At 42.6% G+C, this 22,753-nt stretch overlaps 1 protein-coding gene across 15 annotated transcripts in view; it reads left to right on the top strand.

Annotated features, from left to right (window-relative positions):
- LDB3 (LIM domain binding 3) overlaps positions 1–22,753 on the top strand; it is a 233,176-nt gene that overhangs the window by 118,466 nt on the left and 91,957 nt on the right. For 10 of the 15 annotated variants that reach the window (XM_019502234.1, XM_019502228.1, XM_019502235.1 and 7 more), the window contains exons 5-6: positions 1,986–2,061; positions 15,385–15,791. In XM_019502234.1, the coding sequence (XP_019357779.1) occupies positions 1,986–2,061; positions 15,385–15,791 (483 nt within the window). Of the gene's footprint in view, positions 1–1,985; positions 2,062–15,384; positions 15,792–21,455; positions 21,479–22,753 lie in introns of all 15 variants that reach the window. The other 5 variants (XM_019502238.1, XM_019502239.1, XM_019502243.1 and 2 more) reach the window with 1 other exon arrangement.

Raw genomic sequence — 22,753 nt, forward strand, 5'->3', positions numbered from 1 at the left:
GTTATCTTTCCTGCTTGGTGCAGGGGGCTGAACCTGATGATTTTCTGTGAGGTCCCTTCCGGCCTTACAATCTATGAACCTATAAAGCAAAGAATCTTCCTGAGGTAATGCTGATGGAACCATTCCAGGTGCTTAAGATGGCTTTGCTATGGCACCCATACCTCATCCATAGAGGAACTTGGAGATAACCATTGCAGTGTAGACCAGGATCTTAGTTCCCATCTGCAATCTCAGTCAGCAAAGACATGGTGAAGCAGCTTTCTGAAACATACGCTGGTACAGTGAATCCTGTGTTTGATTTCTGCATCAAGACTGGCTGACTGGGAGAGGTGACTACCAAGTTATGGGAAATTCTCAATGTTTTCCAGGGGTTTTCCAGCAATAGTAATTTGTGGGGGAGAAGGGCAGCTTGTGTTGGGGCAGGCTGATGGAGCACATTGATCTTCCCAATTTTAATGGAGGGTCCAAGGCTATGATAGTCACCTGAGAAAAAGGTCCAGGATAGACTGCAAATCAGTCTCAGTGTGCACAATGATAACACAGTAATCAGCCTACTGAACATTGGTGATGCCAGTCTTGGTAGCTTTCATTTTGCTGTGAAGGTGTTACAAGTTGAAAAGCTGACTGTCCATTCGATATTCAACATCAATTCCAGGAGGAAGGCAGTTACAGCTAAGAATCAAAATCACAGCAAGATGGATGGAAAAAAGGGTTGGGGCAATGACGCAGCCCTGCTTGACACAAGTACAGATGGTAAATGGGCCTGTCTCTGATCCATTGCAAAGGACTGTGGCAGTCATCCTGTCATGGAGTAGCCTGAGGACACTGATAAACTTTAGTGGACAACCAAATCTAGCCAGCACATTCCATAATGCTATATGATTGATGGAGTTGAGGACTTTGGTTAGGTCAATGAATACTGTAAACAGCTCCTGGTGTTTCTCTCTACACTTCTTGTAGGTCTGTTATGCGACAAAAATCATTTTGGTGGTACTCCATGATGATCTAAAGCCACACTGTGATTCTGAAAGGACTTGTTCAGCAAGGGGGAGAGGCAATTCAGGAGTATGCTAGTAAGAAACTTCCCAGCAACAGAGAGGAGGGCAATGCCTCAGTAGTTCCCAAATGCTGACTTGTCCCCTTTCTTGAAGATGGTCACAGTGTTGGCATCCTTTAAGTCAGGTGGAACTTCCTCGTTAACCCATATTTTGATGAGAAGTTGGTGACATTTTTGTGCTAGTGCTGTTCCACCAGTCTTGAAGACCTCTGTGGCAATGCTATCTGGGCCTGGTGCCTTTTTTGTTCTTGGTCTGAGTGATGGCATGCCAGACTTCCTTGAAGGATAGGGGATCAGCAAGAGGTTCTATGACTGGATGTTGAGGGATAGACTTGATGATGGCAATTGAGACCTCAGATTTGCAGTTGAGTAGCCTTGAAGTGCTCCTTCCAGCATTGCTTGATGATGGGTACATTGTCAATGAGACGGGTGGAGCTGTCCTGCTGTTGCAAGAAATTGGGCCATTGAAACATGGCCCATGGATGGCTTTTATTGCTTGAAAGGAGCTTCTCATGTCATGTTGGTCAGTGAAACTCTGGATTTCCATAGCCTTCACTTGCCACCACTGGTTCTTGATAGCCCGCTCTGAACTACAGCTTTGAGCCAGTGGTAAACCTCTCATTTTTGTTGCTTGGAGGGTTCATTTTGCCACCTGCAGAATGTGGGTCTCTGCTGATGGATAAGTGCTAGGATTTTCTCATTGTTCTTGTCAAACCAGTCTTGGTGATGGTAAGTGGAGTATCCAATAGATTCAGCACATGCCTTGTGAAAACAGCAATATAGTAAAAGGCAAGGCCAGATTTTATGTAGGATTTTCACTCTTGATGAAGAAGTATTTATCTGTGCAAAACAAATATATTGTTAGAAATCAGGAGGCTGGTTTTTTTTTCTTAACTGCTTTTCTTTTTTTTCTTTTTTTAATCTGCAGATCGAAACGCCCAGCACCAGTTCCAACAGCAACACCCAGAGTTGACTCTCCCAGGCCGGTAATTCCCCATCAGAAGGTATGTGGCATATTTTTCTTCCTCTTAAAGCACGAGCATGCTTTATATAAAACCTAAAGCAACACAAAAAATAGCCCTTTCTCCCTACCCCAGGTATATGCATTAATGGAATGCACAATATGTGAAGTGTCACAATTGCTAAATAAATGTAATACGGTGATGAACTTTCCTTTTCTAGTTGGTATTTGCAGACCTGGAGCATCTATTCATTAGTTGCTTAGTTTCTGCAACACTAAACTTGGAGCAGCTGGCTCATTCCTGTCTTTTTCATTGTGTTCCCTTACAGCTTGTGATTATCTATCAGAGCTCCACAAAAGATATAGCTGCTTTCTAGAAAAATCCTAATAGTCTGTGTCTCAGCTCATTTAAAAATTCAGTAAATATGACAAAATATTGACTTGGTAAAAACAAATTAGGGCATTTTAAAAGCTAGTGCCATACTAGCTCGATAGGCTTATTGTGTTAATCTATAGATCTCCTACAAAAATAGAAAGATATTAATTTAAAGTTGAGACATAAATGATAGGGAAAATGGACAGTTCTGTTTCTGCAGTAAAAATCCATCATCTCCAATGAGATAGAAATCTATATCACAACAATAAGCACTACCATGGATATTCAATTACTCTTATTACATTTAAGATGCAACTAACCAGTTAATCATATCTTAAGTTGTTACCTGGCTATATATTAATGCAATTAATGGCTTGATAAAACAAGGAATAAGGTATAAAGTTATTACATAAAAAATGTATAATAACTGTGGCTGATTCCTATCATGCCATTAAGTGTGGCCAGGCTGGGACTCCCAGCTGCAGGGTGCATCTCTGTGACTGACAGGCCTCTCAGCTGAGGGAGCTCCCAACTCTGAGAGCTTACCATTTGCCCCCAAGACTAGAATCCTTTAGCTGACAGAGCTCCCAGCTGTAGGGGGTGCATGATGTGTACCCAGAGCTGGGAGCCCCATCTACTGATCCAGACTCCCAGACATAGAGGCACATGTCTGCCTGGGGCTTCAGTATCATTCATGTCAGCATCCTCTGTGGCATTACAGAAGAGCATGAATGGTTTGAAAGACAATGTATCTTTTTCTTCCCAGAGGTTTTCCCTCCCTATCTGAGATATATCATTTTGGCAGGGCAGTGGAGAGTAAATTTGTACTGCCTGTGTTCAAGCTGTTCCAATTAATTGAATAAACACAGGCGGCTCAATAATACCTACTCTTATCAATCCTATTCATTTAGTGAGTGCCAACTTCAACACTTAAAACTATATACAATAATGAAAGAAAATCAACAGACTATGTCAGATCCCAAATCAGAAGCAGAATGGGCATGCCAACCTTATGAATCACTCCAAAATACTCTGCTTTCCGGTTTCAGGGTTTAGGAGATTTATGTCCTCTGTAGCAGGTGCTGACATTTTGAAACTCACCTAGAAGAGTGAGCTTGAGGAGTAAATGGTTAGGTTTTATTTATTTATTGAATATGAAATGAAGCAACTTAGCCATTTTGTGACTGAGTCAGAAATGTTACTTCAACTCTAGTCTCTTTTTGATATCAAAGCAAGGGAATGAGACATGCAAAAATTGACTTTGCTGAGAATATTCTTCTGCCATGTTATTGCTTCTGAGGAATACAGAAGGTTCTGGGATAAAGGGATAGTCAATGTGTATGCCCCTTGCTTCATCCAGGGAGATTGAAAAATGCCTTCCTCTTCTTACACCGTAGTAATGTGGAGCTTATAGATTTACATAGTGGCTTTGTTGAGTTGAAGGTTATTGGAAAGGAGTCACTGGATAGCAATATGAGCTTTCATGGAAGAGAACTTCCTCTTGCTGCGCCACCACAGGAGGGAATTGTCTTCTGTCCTGCCCCCTTCTCCTCCCCCTGCCCCCCTCAAAATCCCTTCAGAGTACTGTTAGCCTCCAAAGCAGCTTGAATGTCTCAATAGACTGTCTCTCCATACACTAAAACTTTTACATGACCATATGTCATTCAGGTCTTTCAGCGACATCTGGACAGATGTGACAGAATTGCATAGCTTCAGCATTTGGCGATTCATGATCATGTAATAGTTTTTCCACACCAGATTTGAATACTCCATAATTATATGTTCTCCTTGCCAAAAGTTGATTTTAAAACCTCCTTAGTAAGGAGATCCCATATTGCAGCTGTTCATATTGCAGAGCCATTTATATTGGGTAAGAGATAAGGGCAGGGGAAAGGTTAAATGCATACTACAAAGATGCTTACAATATTTTTTTATTTTAGCTGAGCAATAGTTGAAGTATCATGTTACCTTGTATTTCCTATCTAATCCTATAGCAGGATGCAAGGATTAAAGAACTCAGGCTACCAAAGCATGGAAATATATTTTCCAAGATCATGTTACCTTGAACATAAGTATTCTCTCAGCTGGGAATAAGTTATATGTGGGGGGGATTATTTTTGGGACTGGAAAGGAACTGAAAGCAGGCAATCAGTTAAGGCTGCTTTTCTAGGGTATGTGGGAGACTCCAGCAGGTAGGATGTGAATGATGTTACATGTTTTGAAGCAAGAGGGATGGTGGTTGGACATATAACCAGGAGTGAGGGAGCCCATAGGAACAGAGGACTGGAGGAGGCCAATTAGGCTATTAAGTCCAGTGCCCTACACTGATGGGCATTTTTTTTTTAACCAAAGTAACCCTAAAATTGCTGGTTCAAATCCTCACTCACAACTACAAGGCAAGGTACCTGAAACACCAAGAATGCCCTATATAACATGCCATTGATAAAAGCAGCAGAGACATGAGCACTACCAGTGACCTGCCATTGCAATGCCAATGATTAATATATGCTCAGAAATGCTAGGTAAATGATCATGCCTCAAGCTACAAAGAAAGGCAACTGTCCTTCCTACCCTCTACAGTCCGTGCCAATCTGACATGGTGGAGGAGGTAAAATTCTTTTCTGATCCCAAATTTGGTGATCAGTAGGACCTTGAGCAGAAGAGCAAGACTTTCTAGTCAGAAAGGTCTGGATTTTTTACGTCTGGGCAGGAGCTTCGGTGCACCTCAGTCAAAAATTCCAGCTTCAGCAGTGGCCAGTGTCCTAAGGCTTTAGAGGACGGTGAATATTCTTGCTATCAGAGGCCAGTAGCATTCATAAAGGGGAAAAAGTCCTTCCCAGCCTCAACTAGAGGCTAGCAAAAGCCCTAAGAGATGTCTAAGCTCTTTGTTCAGCTAGGGCATCTGCTTGACAAATAGGAGAAGTATTGCAGGAGCTAAGAATCAGTTTAGGTGTGGTTTCTGTCCAAGTTCAGTAACTGAACTAAGTCCTCTTTGAGTGTGTTTTGGGAAGGAAATACAATAAATTATATTATTGCTTTGAAACTCTGGAGCAGAGCTCTCAAATAAAAAAGAAAAAAAAAGCTTACTGATGTAAACTGTAGTTTCACGTATGTGTGGTAAGGCATGTTTCAGGAAATGCATTTTTAAAATAGTTTTGTTTGCTTGTCATGGTTTTTAAACTATTTTCAGATAACAGTAGCACTGTTGGTATTGGCTGGCTGGAATGGCTGGTTTACAGGACTGTCAATGAGACTGAAAGTCAGAGTTTTTCCCTTTTAGGTCACTAATTCCAGTCCAGGTTGGTAGTGTTAGAATCAGTTGGCTGTTACAATGGCCTGTATGAAGAGTTTGATTACATTTCAGCTCTTGGACTGCAAGAGGCTATGTTACAAAACAATCAATAGAGTTGTCCTTTCACCTGGTATACTGTCACCTGGAATAGTGATCTTCCCCACACAAGGTTAAAGTAGGGTTAGGGCAGTCCAGGGAAGTTTGCCCACTTATGCAAGATCAGTAATTAGTATTATTCATTCTTTCTGTTGAATATTGTTACTGATCCAAATGTAATTGCTACTGGTTTGCAAGCTTGTGTTTCTATTCAGTTCCTGCCAGCAGCTGATTAAATTTTAGATTAAGAATTTATAAGTACAATTTCAGCCTCTTTCAGGTTGGGAGGAATGTCTGAAATAGATGCAATTTCTGTGACTCTTTTTTCCTTCAGGAGTCTCATGGCTGATCTCTCATATAAAAAAGTTTTGACCAGGTTTTCACATTTTCCTCATCAAACAATAGGGTGCAACTTGAAACAGTACTGATCTTAGGTGAGTTGCATGCTCTAGGTGTGAGGTACATGAAAGAACAGAGAGACATATCCAAGATTGAAGGCATTTGTAGGTAGAAGTCATTCAAAATGGAGTAGGAAGAATAGAGGGTAGAGGCTTTATATATGCTGGTTGAGAATCACTGGCACAGGCATTATGTCTAGGTATTTAATACATCATCACATTCTGTACTCTCAAATACAGCAATGTAAATTGTAAACGTTACTATTTTATTAAAGTAGTGCTCAGAGGTCACAACTGGGACCTGATTGTGCTCATAAACCAGATAATCCTTAAAATTTGTATGTATAAAATGACCTACAATCATATAATTGGAGGCAAGTTGGTATTGCACAATAACATATGGAACAGGAGAACTGGATTTTATTCCTGGCCCTTCTAAAGAATGCTTGTTGTATGATTTGGGGGAAGTTATTTAACTCCCCTATAACTCAGTTTGCCTATCTGTTAACAAGTGATCAAAGATTCTTCACAGGTGAGTTATGAGTCTCAGTTAATTAATATTTATGAAAAAAATATTGAAATAGTTTAGATAGCAGTATAAAAGAAACTGTATAATAACTATACTGAAGTATTGCATAATAAGGTCCAAGTTGAGAATATGCATTCAGAATTGAGGTTCATATTCCCAATATAAGCAGTACAGCTTAACATTACATTAACAAAATATCCTTCTGTATGGTACCTTGACACTACAAGGGGATTTACAACCCTGGAAGAAATCGAGGCAGATTAAGGCTGATGCAGTAGGCATCCTTCAGGCTGAGAACAGCTGTATTCAGGTTCACTTTATTTCATGCAAGTAGAGAATTTGGACAAACATCTCATTCTTAGAGGAGTAAGAAAAATATTGCTGAGAAAAAAGAATGTGCTGAATGAATTATCTATAACCTCCTTCCATCCCCAAACATTCTGTGTTCTCTTCTGCACTTACCATTTTTAAACTCACGCACTGACAGGTGTGCCGGTGTTACACTAGGAAATTAGAATCAGCTTTCTGACTTCTCTATACAGGAAGGAATCTCTGCAAGGTGACAATATATTTCTCTAGGGAGGAAGCCCAATGCCTGCTCTTCTGGTTGGCTGAAGGGTAACATCTGGCTTGTATGGATTAAAATATTAGCTCACATTTCCAGCTAGAGATGAATTGATGAAGTGGAATGGGAGGGAGATGGGGAGCAGGGGAGTGTTAGTCACTGTTTGGCTACTTATTACTTCTTTTGATATAATGCTAGGAGTCACATCGCTGCTCATTACTAGAAACCTGACCTTCAGTTTTCACAAGTACAATAAATTTCTTCTGCATTGCTCTGTTCTTGCCACTAGACTGAAACAAATGGAACAATAATTTACTCTAAAATATCCTCCTAGGAATAAACCAAAACAGCAGATTGTTTTTTCTGTTCCATGATTAATAAACTAAGTGACCTGATCAGTAGAAGATTGAAATTACACTGCTGCTAGAACTCCCTTTCCTTAACTTTCCCAGACACACCTCTATAGAATAGCAACCTTAAGTTAAAAATAGCTTCTAGTGTAAACTGAAGAATATAGTTATGGCTTTTCTATTCTAATAGTGAGTAACTAAAAAGAATCAATATATCCAGTATTCTAGTGTGCAGTTAGAGAAACACACATTCCATTTTACTTCAGGTGGAAAGTGGTTAAGAAATAGAATTAAAGCTTCTGCAGAGTCCTCAAGGCTAGTATCCTCACTAGCTTTATTTTCTCTCCCTGCTTCCTCAATATTCCCCCTTTTCTATAACCTTCTTTTTATTTTATCTGCTGTGTTGCCAAGCATTGTCCAGATGCATTTTATTGATAAAAGGATCTATTGTTTGTAGTCTCTGCAGCTCATGCTAACACCAGCTTGCTTATGTCGGGAGGGAAGAAAGGAACCTTTCATTGAATATACATTGACCGCAAATGTTTTTCAAATTAACCTGTAAATCTAACTCCATCAACTCCTGTTTGTTCCTTTTACAGTTATTGTATCTATTTTGCCTTGATTTTTGCAGGATGTAAACCTGCTCTGCATAACAGGTGACTTTCTCTGGGAAAAGATTTTGGCATTTGTTAATTCTCTAAAATATTTTTAGAAGAAAATCCTGTTTTCTATTTGTTTAGTGGTATTTGGATGCCTACAATAGACTGCTTAGTTCGGCCTGAAATGCAGACAGTGATTTGACTTGCCGATTTGGATCACTGTCCCCAATTTGATCCAGCCTAATCTGAATCTGAAGATTCAATGCTGATTCAGAGAATCAATGATTTGGTCACAGACACAGCTTTAAATGTTTTTTCTACATACTTCAAGTTACCAGGTGCGGCTCATAAACACTGTGATGGTGGGATGGATGGAGTCCACCAGGGAACTTGTGGGGGGGGCGCTGTACCCCACCCCAACTCAGTGATCAGCCATGGAGGAAACCTGGGTGCCCTCCCCCAGACCCAGCAGGCACCAGTCACTGAGCTGGGGAGGTGCAGGGGCCCCCCTGTGCACTCCCCAGCAGACCCAGAAGTGGACCAGAAGTGTTTCTGGTCCATTTCCAGGTTTGCTGCCAAGTGCACTGGGGAGCTTCCTGCACTCCTGTGGGACTCTTCATCTGCCCCAGCATCTCAGCATTCACGAGCCACCTGGTACCTTGTGGTATATAGAAAAAACATTTAAAGCTGTCTATTTTCGAATCGATTTGGAGGTTTCTGATTCAATTCAGAGATTAAAGGGTCCTCTGATTTGATTCAGATTCGGCCACTGAATTGGGCCAGATCTCCTCCGAATTAGTGCTTAGTGACTGGTTTTTGTAGAATTTTGAGGTCAAAACATGATGTCTAAAGCACATAATATTGATACACTTCAGAAAAAACCTGGCAAAGAATTAAAAATCAGTAGCCTGCAAATCATAGTCAAGATTATCTACGTCTCCAGGCCCAGTTTTCTATAAGTAACAGTTAAAATTTCTTACCATCTTTTTTACTGACAAGATAGTCTTTTTTCCATTATTTTATATTTCCTTACAAGATATCATTGGTCAAAAATGCCTCTCTCAGATTGAAGCTTAATATACGATTTAGTTGAATCCCTGCCTTCAAGAGTGTTTATTCAAAATTAAGAATAATATAGCCAGATTATGTTGGTTTACTGCTGATTTAAACATAATCCTTATGTAATTTAATAGATGATATAGCAAATATTCTGGACAAGAAGACATAAAAGACAGGCCCTCCCAGCACCCTAGCTCCAGAAGGTCCTGAACCAGGTACAGGTTGTCAAAGATGGAATGTCCGGGCACCGTGTATATTTGATTGGGACAGATCATGTCCATCAGCACAGACCACAGGCATAGGAAGGCTATGCTTGGGGAATGTGGAGGAGGGGGAACAAACATAAAGGGCTGGGGTGACTCGATCTGGCTTACTCAGCCGCATAACAAATACCAGGGCAGGGGGAGTGGACCACGGGATTTACCATATAAGAGCAAAAAACACATTTGGCAGCTGCTGAGGCAGATACAAAAGCTGGCTGGAGTGGTGGAGGGGCTTTGTTTGTTGAAGATCAGTCCAGGAGCCCCTCAGGCCTCCAGCCAGGTACTCAGCAGCAGAGTAATAGGGAGGAAAACAAACCAGGATCAGATGCAGTAAGGCAGCTGTGGGGGAGTGCAGGAACAATCAGTTAATTAGGGAGTAATCCAGTGCAGGTGTGGTGTTAAGTGGTGCAAGTTGGTGCAGCAGGGAATCTCCTGAGAGGGAGTAGCAACAACAGCAGCAGCAGTGGTAGCAGCCATCCAGTTCAGCCACTCAGGGTGTGGTTTAGATGAAAGTGGAGGTGAAGGCAGGGGTATGGCCTGCCAAAGCAGCTGGGGCATGCAAGACACCTTTAGGCTCTGGCACTGATGGTGGGGGAGGGGCTGTCCCCTGACTGCAGCTTGGCAGTGGGCTGAGCAACAGGCTGGAACAGGGGTGTAGAAGCTGGGGTGCATTGCAGTGCAGTGGGCCCTGCCCTGAGGGGGGAGCAGCTGTGTGCAGAAAAGGACCCCCCCCATGGGGGGGAGGGGAAGCAACAGCAGCAGCAGGAGCCCAAGGCAGGAAGGGTTGTGGCCAACTTACCTCTAGAAGCTCTGGCCTGGCCATCTTCTCGCAGAAGCTCTCAAGACCAAGCTTGCAGCAACAGCAGCAGCCTGGGACAGGAAGGGGCATGGCCAACTTCTTTCCAGAAGCTCCTGAGGGCACGTAGCCCTGAGCTGCTGGCCAGGGCAGATTTTTATATTGCTGGGGCCAGGACAGGTGGTGGTTCCAGGCTCTAGCTCCCCTGGCTACAGATCCAGGAAGAGCCAGCCAGGGTTATTTTGCCCCAAGTCGCACAATTTGCCCCACACCAAAGTGCATGTCTGGGCATGTGCACTGAGGCAAAAAGCCCTGGCTCAAATTTGCACTGCTTCTATTTGAGCTGCTGCAAGCGCACAAGCTTGCATGTGTGAATGTGCCTCCAAGATTACAATTTACTGCTTAGTTAACACTGTCTACTGTTGATGAAAATGAAATATTAGTTACTTGCACTGAGGCTCTTCTCCACTGTTAAACTGACCTTCTTTTGTAATGCCATTGACCTCAATCACCAAGTATGATGTGTCCCGTACACTGGAAAGATATTCATTTTATGTCTTCTGACCCTGGACCAGGAGACGGTATTTGTCAGAGTGGATCACGGGTACCTCACAGGCATGCTGCGGGCCTTTGGCTTCAGGCCCCACTTTGTGCAGGCTCTCTAGGTGCTGTACACCTCAGAGTGTTTGGTCAAGCTCAACTGGACCCTGATGAAGCCCATCCCATTCAGGAGAGGGCTGCATCAAGGCTGCCTGCTGTCAGACCAGCTGTACACCTTGGCCCTGGAGCCCTTCCTCGTTCTCCCATGGAAGCAGATGGTGAGGTTGATGCTCCAGGAGCTGGTGGTGTGGCTGGTCCTGTCAGTGTATGCTGATGACATACTCCTCGTGGTCCAGGACTCAGGTGACCTGCTGCAGATGGAGGCCTGCCAGGCATTGTACTCAGCAGCCTCCTCTGCGCAGGTCAACTGGGTCAAGAGCTTTGGCCTGACAGTGAATGACTGGTGGCAGGTGGGCTCACTTGCACCCATGCTCCATGGGATCTGCTGGAGTGTGGGGTCGCTGCTCTACTTGGCAGTCTACCTGTCCCTCACAGACCTCTCCCCTCCAGAGAACTGGCACCAGCTGGAGGCAAGGGTGGTGGAGAGGCTCTGGGCATGGACAGGGCACCTGAGGTGTCTGTCCCTGCATGGGAGAGTGCTGGTGCTGAACCAGCTGGTCCTGTCCATGCTCTGGCACCCCTTACACACCCTGCCTGTGCCCCCTGATGTCTGGCAGGGCTCCAAAGATGAGCACTGGAGTTTTTCTGGCCAGGACAGCACTGGGTTGCTGCAGATGTCCTGAGCCTCCCCTTGTGGGAGGGCAGCCAGGGCTTGGTTTGCCTCTGCAGCCAGGTCCTGACATTCAGGCCCTTCAGTGACTGCTATACAGTGTCAGTAGCCATGCAGCATGGGGCCACCTGGGGCATGCCCTCCTCCACCACTACTGGCAGCTCCTCAGCCTGTGGAGCTTCTCCCTACAGGATCTGCGAGGGCTGCCAGAGTTCTACCAGGACCTCCTCTGGGCCTGGAGGCTGGTCTTCACTTGCAGGTCCCCCGCAACAGTCACCCAGGGTGCTGATCTGCTCGTTGAGCCCCTACTCTGAAACCCCCAGCTGGAGGTGCCGATGGCAGAGATGGCCCAGTTGTGACAAAGGTTGATCTTGGCTGGTGTCCCCCATATGAGAGACCTCCTGAACTATGATTGGCAGGAGTGGGTGGACTCTGCTGTGCTCAGCACATGAGTCTACTGAAGACACGTGCGACCTGCTGTCTGGTCCAAAAGGTGAAATCTGCCCTACCTCCCAACACCCTTGCCTTTGTTGATCAGGTCCTGTTCACCCTCCCTATGTCCTTCAGCCCACCAAAGTTTTTCATGGGGCTGGCACCTTGCCTGGTCTCACGGAGCTCCCTGCTCTACCACCTAAGCTGGCTGGAGGACACCAGACCGGTCCGCTTTTACACTGTACATTGCTGCCACCTCTACATGTTCGTGTGCCACACAATCCATCATGCTTGCTATATTTACAATGTTAAAGCAATTTGGAAGCCTACCAGTCTCTCTCTCATCATATTAAAATGAATCCTAAATATCTTTATGTTTTAATGTTTGCTTTTGGTTTCCTTATTACATGGTTGGTGTGTGATGGGGGGATGTGGGTGGGTGTGGAGGGAGGTGGGAAAGTGTGTGGGAGGACTGTGTGGGAGGAGCTGCTTAGGAGGGGTGGGTCCCCTTCCCCTCACAGGGCACAGCCCCCATACAGCGCATGGACTGCCCTGCCTACAGGGTCCCAGCCCCACTCCCCCCACCAGGGCCCAGAGTGCCCCCCAGCCCTAGACCTGCAGTCATCTCCAGCCCCTGCTCATTCCCCTGCTTGTCTCCAGCCCCCTACTTGTTCCCCTGCTTATCTCCAGCCTCAGGAGGCTGGAGGTGAGCAGGAAGCTGGAGAAGAGCAGAGGAATGTCTTCAGCCTCCTGCTCATTCTCCTGCTTGTCTGCAGTCTTTGGAGGCTGGAGATGAGCAGAATGATCAGAAGGATGGAGCCAAAATGGGGAGCAATCAGGAGGCTGGAGACAATTCAGGGGTTCTATACATCAGCTCCAGCCTCCTGATTGCTCTCCCACTCGGCTTCTGCCCCATCTTCACTCCCCCACCCAGCTCCAGCCTCCTGAACTGCCAGCAGCTTACCAGCAACAGCAGCAACACTTGGGGCCACTTGGGGCCTCATAACACAGCTTCCCCACCCCTGCAGCAGGGAGCAGTGGGGCTAAGCCCTGGCCACCTGGCACCTGTGCTGCAGTTGCTACATAGACTGGGTGTTGCCCAGCATAGCAGGGCGCCATGCACTGTCTGGCAGTTCAGTGGTGCTGCGGTTGTCACCCGGGGCTTGGCACCGCTCAGCCCAAGCAGCCCAGAGTTGCGAGACAGTGCAGGGTACCCCACCAAACTGAGCTGCACACATCTAATTTTGCCCCCGCACTGCAAATTTGTAGTGCAGGAAATGTTTTTTTGTTCCCTCACATGCCTCTTGCAGCATTTGAGACACTGTAAGAGGCATGTGTGCACTTGTCTGGATGTGCCCTTGAAGGCCAAATTCTGCTCAGGTCTTTCATCCTTGGCAACCTCATAAGAATCATTGTGATGTCTAACTGTAGCCCTGCAATCCAGCAGAATTTGGTATAAGGCAGAATCTCCTAGGGGTGCCTACTGAACTGGGTCTCCTGTACCTTGGAAAGATTTAGCCTTTGATCTTTCAACTGTATGGAGAGATCGTGGAAGTTAGTCCAGAAATAGTGACTTTTACTGTGCTAAAATTGGGGGTTATAGGGCATCTTAGATGCACCTAATCAAATTTTGAGGACTGGCAGAAATGCTGATTGGAAGTCTTGCATTTCCAAGCATTTTGCTATTAATTACAGCTGCTATGTGTTTAGGGGTGGGGTGGGGAAAAATGCTCCTTCTACCACCCTACATCAGAGGCAAGTTATAACTCTGGGCTCAGGCTTCTGGGATAAATTGCAAAGTGACATATTGTACTAAACTTCTATGTACTAAACATAGTTACATATGTACTAAAATAATCCATAAACATCTGTAAACATGTGTTGCCTCTTTGTCTAGGAGCTTATTTTGACTAAATATGAAATTTAACATCCTCTCAATAGTCAAAGGAGGCCTTTGGCCTGTCCTATGGTAAGACGATTCCAGCATTGTCAATTTCATACATTCAGAAATTGGCAGTCAGACCTCCAAATGATGAGATCTATAAAATAATGTATGTTTCTATTTTCCATTTTCAAGTTTTTCTCTGTGATCAGGAAGGCTTGATGGAGATGCAGGAGATATCAGAAGTGGTGCCAAGTGCACCTATCACCCGTTAACTTAGGTGGAGTTCCATAATGGTAAATTTGCATTGAAGGGGCACAGGCAACAATATAGGTTCTAGCAAGCACTAGCTTGAAAGTTTTGAATGAAAATACTTAAAAATAGGATAATGTAGTGAGACATCTTTTCCCAGTTTATGTTCAGTTCTCCTAACAAGATATTATCATCTGTCATGTGTTGCTGAGAATGTCAAACTGTGTTTTTTATTTTTAACATTAAGTGTATTTATTATGTACAAAGTTGCATTAGTAAAAAAAAGAGTATTGAAATCATATTTAACAAAAGGCATAATTTCCTGTTTTCCAGAGTGTTTTTGAAAGATACCATGTGTGCCCAATATGAAGGACCAGCATGAGGTCTTGCACATGTATTTATTATTGGGTGTGCTTCCAATGATCCCTACCAAAATAACATGCCATAGTGTTTTAGCTAGGAGTATTTTCTGAATCACAAGTGTTCGATCACATGCCTAGGGCACAGTGTCATGCTTTGCGCCTTGTGAATGTATAACTTCCATACATACAAGTGGAAATTATGCACAAGCATAAAAGAGGAGCCATTTCTATTGATTTATACATTCTCTTAAGTTTTTCTACCTTACTTGCTAACCTTGTTGCATGGCCTAATTAGCATGAACTGGAGTCTGTGAAAGCATTGCAGCATATGGACTTCAATAACTTGAAGGCAATACATTAAAAATTGAATGGCATGATCTGCGAAACGTAAAACCTTATATGTCTAAAGTAATAATATAGAGTTTTGTAATTTTATATTGTTGCCTCATTTGGGACTGACTTCAAAACATTCAAATGTTTTCTTAATTATCCATAGAATGAATAGAAGCTATAGCCCTATTTTCAAATTATGGCTATTTAATGTCTGAAGAGCTTCTGCTATTAGTCAATATAACTTGTACATTTTAACTAAAAAAATAAAGAATGCCTGAGTGTGTAGCTCTGTCTTATTGGGAGATGAACTATATATTCTCCTTCATTGAAAGACTTGCTATGAAGGCCACTAATTGTATGAATGTGTCAAAAGCAATAGATGTAATATATTATTTTTGCATGATTGCTATTTTCTTTTTTTCTTTTCTTCACCTGCATGTTTGCTACTACAGGACCCTGCTTCGGAAATCAATGACAGCAGAACAACGTTCAGTCTTCTAACTAACACAGCCACTGGGCCTTTGAATACTATTTTAGCAACTGATGAAACACTTTCAGGCTACCTCAGCAAGCAAGAAATCAGCTATTCAAATAGTTATTCCTTCTTAAAGACTACTGCAGTTAGAACTTCCATGTCTTCTCAATCAGTGACACCTGACATTTCACCTCCAAAGAGTAATCTAAGTTCAAAACAAAGCCCTGTGTTCACTGATGGCTGTAGTTCTAAACACGAGCTGAGCCCCGCAAGGCAGTATAACAACCCTATTGGCCTTTACTCAGCAGAGACACTAAAGGAAATGGCTGAGATGCATAAATTAAACCTCAAACGAAGGGCTTCAGAAGGTGGACTTCCAAGAGGGTATGTAATGTAGTAATATGTTAATTGTTTCCATAAGTAATTAGCTGAAGAGTGAAGCATAACCACAGCTACTTCATTGTGTATTTATCTTGTAATCATCATTAATGATATCCTGAAAAATCATTTAACATTCTCTCACCTCCAAAAAAGACAGATATAGTTCAATTTCATGATAATTCTTGGTCCTTGGTATCTTAATTGCAATATGGGTTGTCATTGGCATGAGGAGGAACACTGTGAGTAAGATACTCTCCCAGTGTGTTTGTGTTCAACAACAGGTACTTTCTATCTCTTCTCCTTCTGTTTATGATGGAAGCAGCTCTCAGTAACTGGGTTACTGTAATGCTGTCTTTATCTGCAATGAAGTTACTCATTGTACTTTAAGAAAAACAAATGAATTTTCAAAACTGAGGGCTTTTCAGACACTTGGGAAAGTTAAGGCAGTTAGCAAAAGGTGTAAAGTTTTAAACTATTCATAGTTCAAAACAGGGCTACTCAGCCCCTAGACCAGAGCCATGCCATCTGGCCCACCAGTCTTCCAACAGGTCTGAAAATTTGGAAACAGAGAAGTAGTGGGAAGTCCTGGCAGTGGGATGTCTTCTTGGACATACATGGGCCCCATATGCACCATTTCCATTGGCGTAAATTACTATAAGGCAAGATCAAATGGCCCCAGCATTTTAAGTTCAAGACCCCTTCTACACAGTCATAAAAGAGCTAAATTCAAACAAGACTCCAAAATTACATTTTGCCCTCTTCCTAAAAGGATTATAGCAAAGATTCCCTTTTGCCAACTCCCCTTCCAAAAAGGTGAGGACAGTGTTCAGATGGATATAAGTGGATAAAGCAGCCTTCATATAGCAGGTAGGATAGCCAGCCTGTCTAGCAAAACTGCATGAAACAATGCCTAAGTCTCATGCTAGTGTTGATCAGCAATACTGCTCATTACTTCTTTGGAATTACACTGCCATAAAACTGAAGTGAAATCAGAGTCAAGTTCTCCATCTCCCTATATATCTAATAGTGCTTGGCTATTTGCTGACCTTTCAAAAGGCTCCCAGTTCGTGCGTTGTGCTTTCCAGAGTGCTCACTACAGCTGGTAGAAATTTTTTCCATCAAAAGGTTTTTGCAGAAAATGTTTCACAAAGAATATTTTATTCTGTCTCCATTTGGGGGCTTTTAAAAAACCTCAGCCAATTTTGACAAAAACAAAACTAGGTTATGTTTGCATTTACATATTTCACAGAGGGAAACTTCATTTTGGGGCTTAGTTTAGAACATACAGCTTTTCAGGAGCATGTTTCAGCACCTCTGCCCTTTTCTACTCCAAATGTCTGTTAACTTTTGTCCTTGTATATCCCAATGGTTATGTTTTAGGTAGATCAAATGCCTGAGTATTTCTGATATTTATTATGACACAAATTACACACCACAGTGTTGCTGTTACTGTGCATTGAAAGACCATTAGAGTCTCTCCGTGGTTTTTAGTACTTGTGGCAGCAGGGCCACATACATATTTATGATTGATTGAATGGGTGTGTGGGAGGTGGCATGGGAGAGCAAACAAATAATAGGCACAGAGCCAGCTTCAGCCCCACTTCATACCACTGCCTTTCCATGCATCCTGTTCACTCATATGTTCATATATGCACTCATAAATAATTTAAGGTACTTATTGCTGTAGACATGTATATTGACAGTAAACCACCAAGTCACAATAGAAAACTCTCCAATGCAGAAATGAGGCAAATATCTTAATATCCTCTCTTGAGAATTTTCTCTGGATTTGAATATGGCTGCTGGGTGCTCTTGTATGAAGAGCTATAATATCTAAATAAGGTATTGCCAATCTGTCCCCAATTTTTAAGTATAAATGAACAAATAGGGAAATAAAATTCACACTTATAACCCATTAAAAGGACTTAAACCAGTGTTCAAAATGCAGGCTTTATAGTGTTGTTCAGTAAGGAATTAATGGGAAAGAAAAAGCTGTTTTAATAACAGTACACAAAGCCCAAAGTTATTTGAAACAGTGTCTCTGTAAAGCTGACATATTGTGAGACTTTAGTGTTCACGGCCCTTTAATTTTCACTGTCACTCAGGGAGTGGTAGTCTTTCCTGTCAGTGCCCTGGGGATGGTAACCTAAAACTTATAGGAAAACTAGCTGTCTTTGGACCATATATTATCCATGAGTTTCTTTTTCTCTGAATTTGCTTAAGCATTTATAAGAAGCTGTTTGAAAAAGCAAAACTGGCTGTACAAGGCATCTCTGAACTGGGTCGTCTTGCACACTACTATTAAGTAGCATGACAGGGAACTGTACCGAGCAAGAATGTGATTCAGAAAAACTTTGAATCCATGAGCTCCCAGGTGCTTAGGTGGTGGTAGCTAAATATAACCTAGGTAGGCAGGCAGGTCCATCTCAAGGTACATTTTATATGTCAGTGTTGCAAGTTTTTAATTTATCCTTTGGAATTTTTAAACAGGATCTAGTGGTATGTTAGAGGGGACACCTGGGGAGCATTGAGAAGATTGACCTTTCTGATGAAATGTAACAAAGGTTCATTGAGATGATTCCCTTCCCACCTGTAGAGTTTCCAGTCTCTTGTTCTTATGCCCTTCTGGGACTAAGGCCTGATTGTAGGGCCACATAGACATTTGATAAAGAAAATGGCAGGAGATGCCCCATGCCCATTACTACAGCATATCTTCACCGATAAAAGCCCACCTGAAGGTAACATAAATAAAGACTGAGAATAAGGTCCCCAGCCATGTTATAATAAAGGCACTATGGGATCTTATCCCTAGTCCCAACAGCTGTGCATCCTGCTATGCCACACTTGTGTGGCAGAACATACGATTGTTGGCATTTACTGCTCTGCCAATTGCATCGTTATTGTAACAGAAACCTTGCAACCCACTTGGGAACAGTAAGGTACTTGCCCAAGATAGCACAAGGGCTCCCCTCGCCAGACAATTTAACCCTCCCCTGTGCCTGTCAGCCCAGCTGGGCACCAACAAACCCAGATGGCTGGCTGCCTGGCCCCATTGCTCCTCAGAACAATAGATCAAGGCGCATTCCAGTTCCTTTTCAAAGTGAGCACTGCAGTTCAGTGACACCCAGCATGGTGCTGGGTGTCTCCCAGCTCTTGAAGGAGCTATAGAGTAAGGCATGTTCGAGTGCCAGGTTCTGGTGAGCCCTGTGGCTCACCATGAACCAGCAGGGTGCTTGATTTGCCCCATGATGTTTACCTTGCCCCACAGCTCCCTCAGGATGAGCCCTGTGGCAACTACAGGGCAAGACAAGCTCACTGTAACCTGGCACACTGGCCCAGCTGATGAGCTCCCTGTGCTTCATCACATTAAAAGCTGTAGGTACAGCCCTATGCAGTGCTGCCCATGGCTGTCAGCCAGAACCAAACATATAGACTACAAGGCAGAGCTACCCTGCCATACTTTCAATTTACAGCTTGATGGAAACCAACCACAAAAATGCTCCCCATATTTTGTGGAACATTTTTTGGCTGGTTTCTTATTTTGTTGTTCCATTAATTCCCTGAATGTGTGATAAAAAGGGTTAATTGCATCCTAAGTACAATGTCTTCCAGGGACCTGAGATACAGACTCTCACATATAGTTCTTTCTTATTTCAGCATACACTATCCTGCACGTCGTAGGTCAGAGCAGTAAATGCCTATCCATATGAGTTTGTGTGCCAAGAGCATAGAGTTACCAGCTCATTACTAAGTGACATCTTTGAGTGAGCAAGTTGAGCATTGCAGTGCAGATCTGTATTTAGAAATAAACTAAAATGACATATGGGGATGAGGTGGAAAGGATTTATATCATGTCAGCCCAGCATATAAGGGAGGCCAAGCTTCACTGATGCTTTAGGGAGTTTTGATAATCTGCTTAGATCTGAAAAATTCCTACTGATGATTGTGACTGTTGAACTCGTCTCACAAGATTGTGCACAATATATTTTCCAGCAATTAAATTTGCAGTTTTTCTATATAGGCTCTTCATATTTCACTAACGGAGAATTCAGAGCAGCCACCAGCACCTACTTCAGAAAATGATACTATTACACCATGTTTCACTGTAAGCAACTGCCCAGCTGTCCAACACATACCTAAAATGGATGTAGAATCACTGATCTGCTTACAGGCTACAACTTTTTCCTAATATATCTCTACTGGTTCCTGTAACAGACAAATATATTTGGTTTAATGGACAGTGTACAGAGTTGTCAGAATATTCTCGAACCTGAGAATCTCAGGAACATAAGGTGAGACAAATGCAGTTTACAACTGTTCTGGCAGAGCAATGCAACAGTACAAGAGCCCCATGCCACAGCTGTGGCTCCATGCAGTGTTTTTTGATAATTCAAATTAAATTTGGATGAGCAAGCTGCAGAATAGCCCCACATTAAAGAAGTCAGTTCAAAGAACTACAGACATCAGAGCAGTTTTAGGTTTGTCCCAGTGGTCATGCTGCTTTGCTGTGCCACATGGGAAATCTGAACACTCCAAACACTGCAGAAGCAACTGGGGAAGGGGGTGATGTCCCATTCTATCAAACATAGCCTAATTAAAAATACTGCTGATGACTATTCCTGTGTGGAATGTTGTTCACTCTTCCTAGGTCAGGAGCATAATCTCCTATTCACCATCAGATGAGAAAAGATGGGTTTGGAAAGCTTTGAGAGAGACCTCTGGACGCTTAGGTTCACACAGTCTATGTTTGCAGGAGAAGGGGTCAATAGAAAATGAAAGGCAAATCCAGGTGTGTTGTCTCTGCAGTGCTTCCAAGTTTTGTCTGCCTGAGACCCAAGTTTTGATCCCAAGTATCATGATACTTGGGAACTGCTAGGTAAGCTACAATCGGTTATGGTTAATGCAATGAAGCAGGTGCTACACCTAGTTTCCTCCTGTATTGTATGCTACATGTGAGAGAATATTTCTTGTAACTGACCTCAAAAGAACACGTGGTACAGAATTAATGCATATAGGTCTGATTTGCTTTTCACTTTAAGTGGTATAACTGAAGAATGATTGTACTATATTTAAGTCAGTTGACAAACACCAAAGTAAAAAGTTTAGATAAGATCATAGATGTTTCATTGGGAGGTTTTCCCCTTCTCTGTACATCTTCTAAAAAACATCTCTTGATCTCTTCCTTGCATATTCTCCAGCAAACAAAATGCTTGCAGATCATGCTTACAGTTGGCACTATTGTGTTTGGGCTAATGGGAATGGCATCATATTCTTGCATATTTGGAGTCTAGGAGAGGATATAATCTCTGCCACTCAAAACTATTTTCAGATGAGTGTACAGCCTGTAGAGAGCTCTACTTCCTTGCTTCCATAGCCCCCAAAAACCATACTTCCAGTGATGCACAGTAAGAAAAGCATGTCAAGGGTCAGCCAAAATGTTTGGTACCTTATTAAATCTCTGTGGATACACTCTAATCCCTACATTTTTTCCTCTCTTGATCACATTGCAATTTTTCAGGGTAATAGTAGCTTTCTATTCCTATTTGTAGACGGTTTGAAAAAAAGCAGTATTAAGCCCTGGCAAATATGTTCTGCTCTTTACACTCTAAAATTGTTGTTCTCTATTTTTTCCCTTCGTGTTGTTTGTTCTCTTTTCTCTTCCCCTAGGTCATAGCCAACACAGCTGCCAAGTTAGTATCAAATAGTGTGGACGTGCTATACTATCTGTATGAAGAGTTGTTTTCTTTGGGGTAGCATGAACCCTTGTTTTCTGCTTTGCCTGCTAGCAGATAGAGAGCTTTTAAAAAATATCTCATTGGTGTGATGAGTATCGTACATTGCTACTGTATCCAGTGGGGTCCTGTTCTAAGAATATCCCTGAAACTCTGCTACCTGTTTGGTGTTCTGTGTTGATGTCCTAACAGTGCAAATGCAGCTTAGATCTGAGCTTGTTTAACTATTGCAAACGCTTTTCAGATCTTTTAAAGCTCCTGCTTTAAACGTACCATTCTTCTTAATTCTTGGGTAATCTTGATGTCTTCAGGATTTTGTGGACCTCGATCACAGGTTTTTTTTCTTAATATAATTGCACGTGTTTCTTTACTCTTAGGCTGGAAACTAATCTTGAAATCTTGTTCCATCAAAATTCCCATTGTCTTCAGTATTATTTTTTAAAAGATATAAGAAGTATTTGACTTCACTGGAAATTTAGTACAGACCTGATGATTTGACTTAAAAGTTATTAGTCATCTTTGACCCTAAATTTAAAAAACTAAGCAAAAGAGTCTTTCTACATTTTCACTTTATCCTTCTGCCATGGAACTTGCCCATTACCATCCAACACTTTGGAGTTCCAGAAAGTGCCCAGGACCATTCAACATCTTGGAGATCCATAAATGTTGGAAACTTAAACTCTAAATTGAACCAGTTTAAACTGGTAACATAGTTGGTGGATGTAGCAAGAGTAGTTTAACTGAAAATGATATTTCTTGAGTGAGCAAAATAGGGATAGCTTACATGGATTTGTCTTTCTTTGATGACCACACTCAGTCCTTGGAGTAAGTGGATTCAGGTGCATATTGCTTCCACTGAAGCGAGCAGTGCATTTGTCCACTGGGGGCAGAGTATTGATGTTGAAGTACCATGAGTTGCATGTGGTGGCCTCTTTTATGCTGCACTTTGTTTATTACTTCCTCTGTTTACAAACAGTTTTTTTGTCATCTGGGAATATAAGGTACACAAATTTGCCCACCTGCTGAATGTCCTGTCAGCAGTATCTAATGCAGAACCCCAGCTCTTAGCTTTTAGTCCTTTGCTTCTGTTGGCTCTGGATCTCCACCTTAAACAAGGCATCTCATAGTGGCATTATCCTGTCCTCATCAGATGTTGTAACAGAAACTCAGTAGTTTAAAGTCTATGGCGTTTATGATTCTTTTTTATAAAAGTACCTGTTGATGTCAATGAAA

This window comes from Gavialis gangeticus, unplaced genomic scaffold (assembly GCF_001723915.1).
Source record: "Gavialis gangeticus isolate Ggan-Ray unplaced genomic scaffold, GavGan_comp1, whole genome shotgun sequence".
NCBI classification, from domain to species: Eukaryota; Metazoa; Chordata; order Crocodylia; family Gavialidae; genus Gavialis; species Gavialis gangeticus.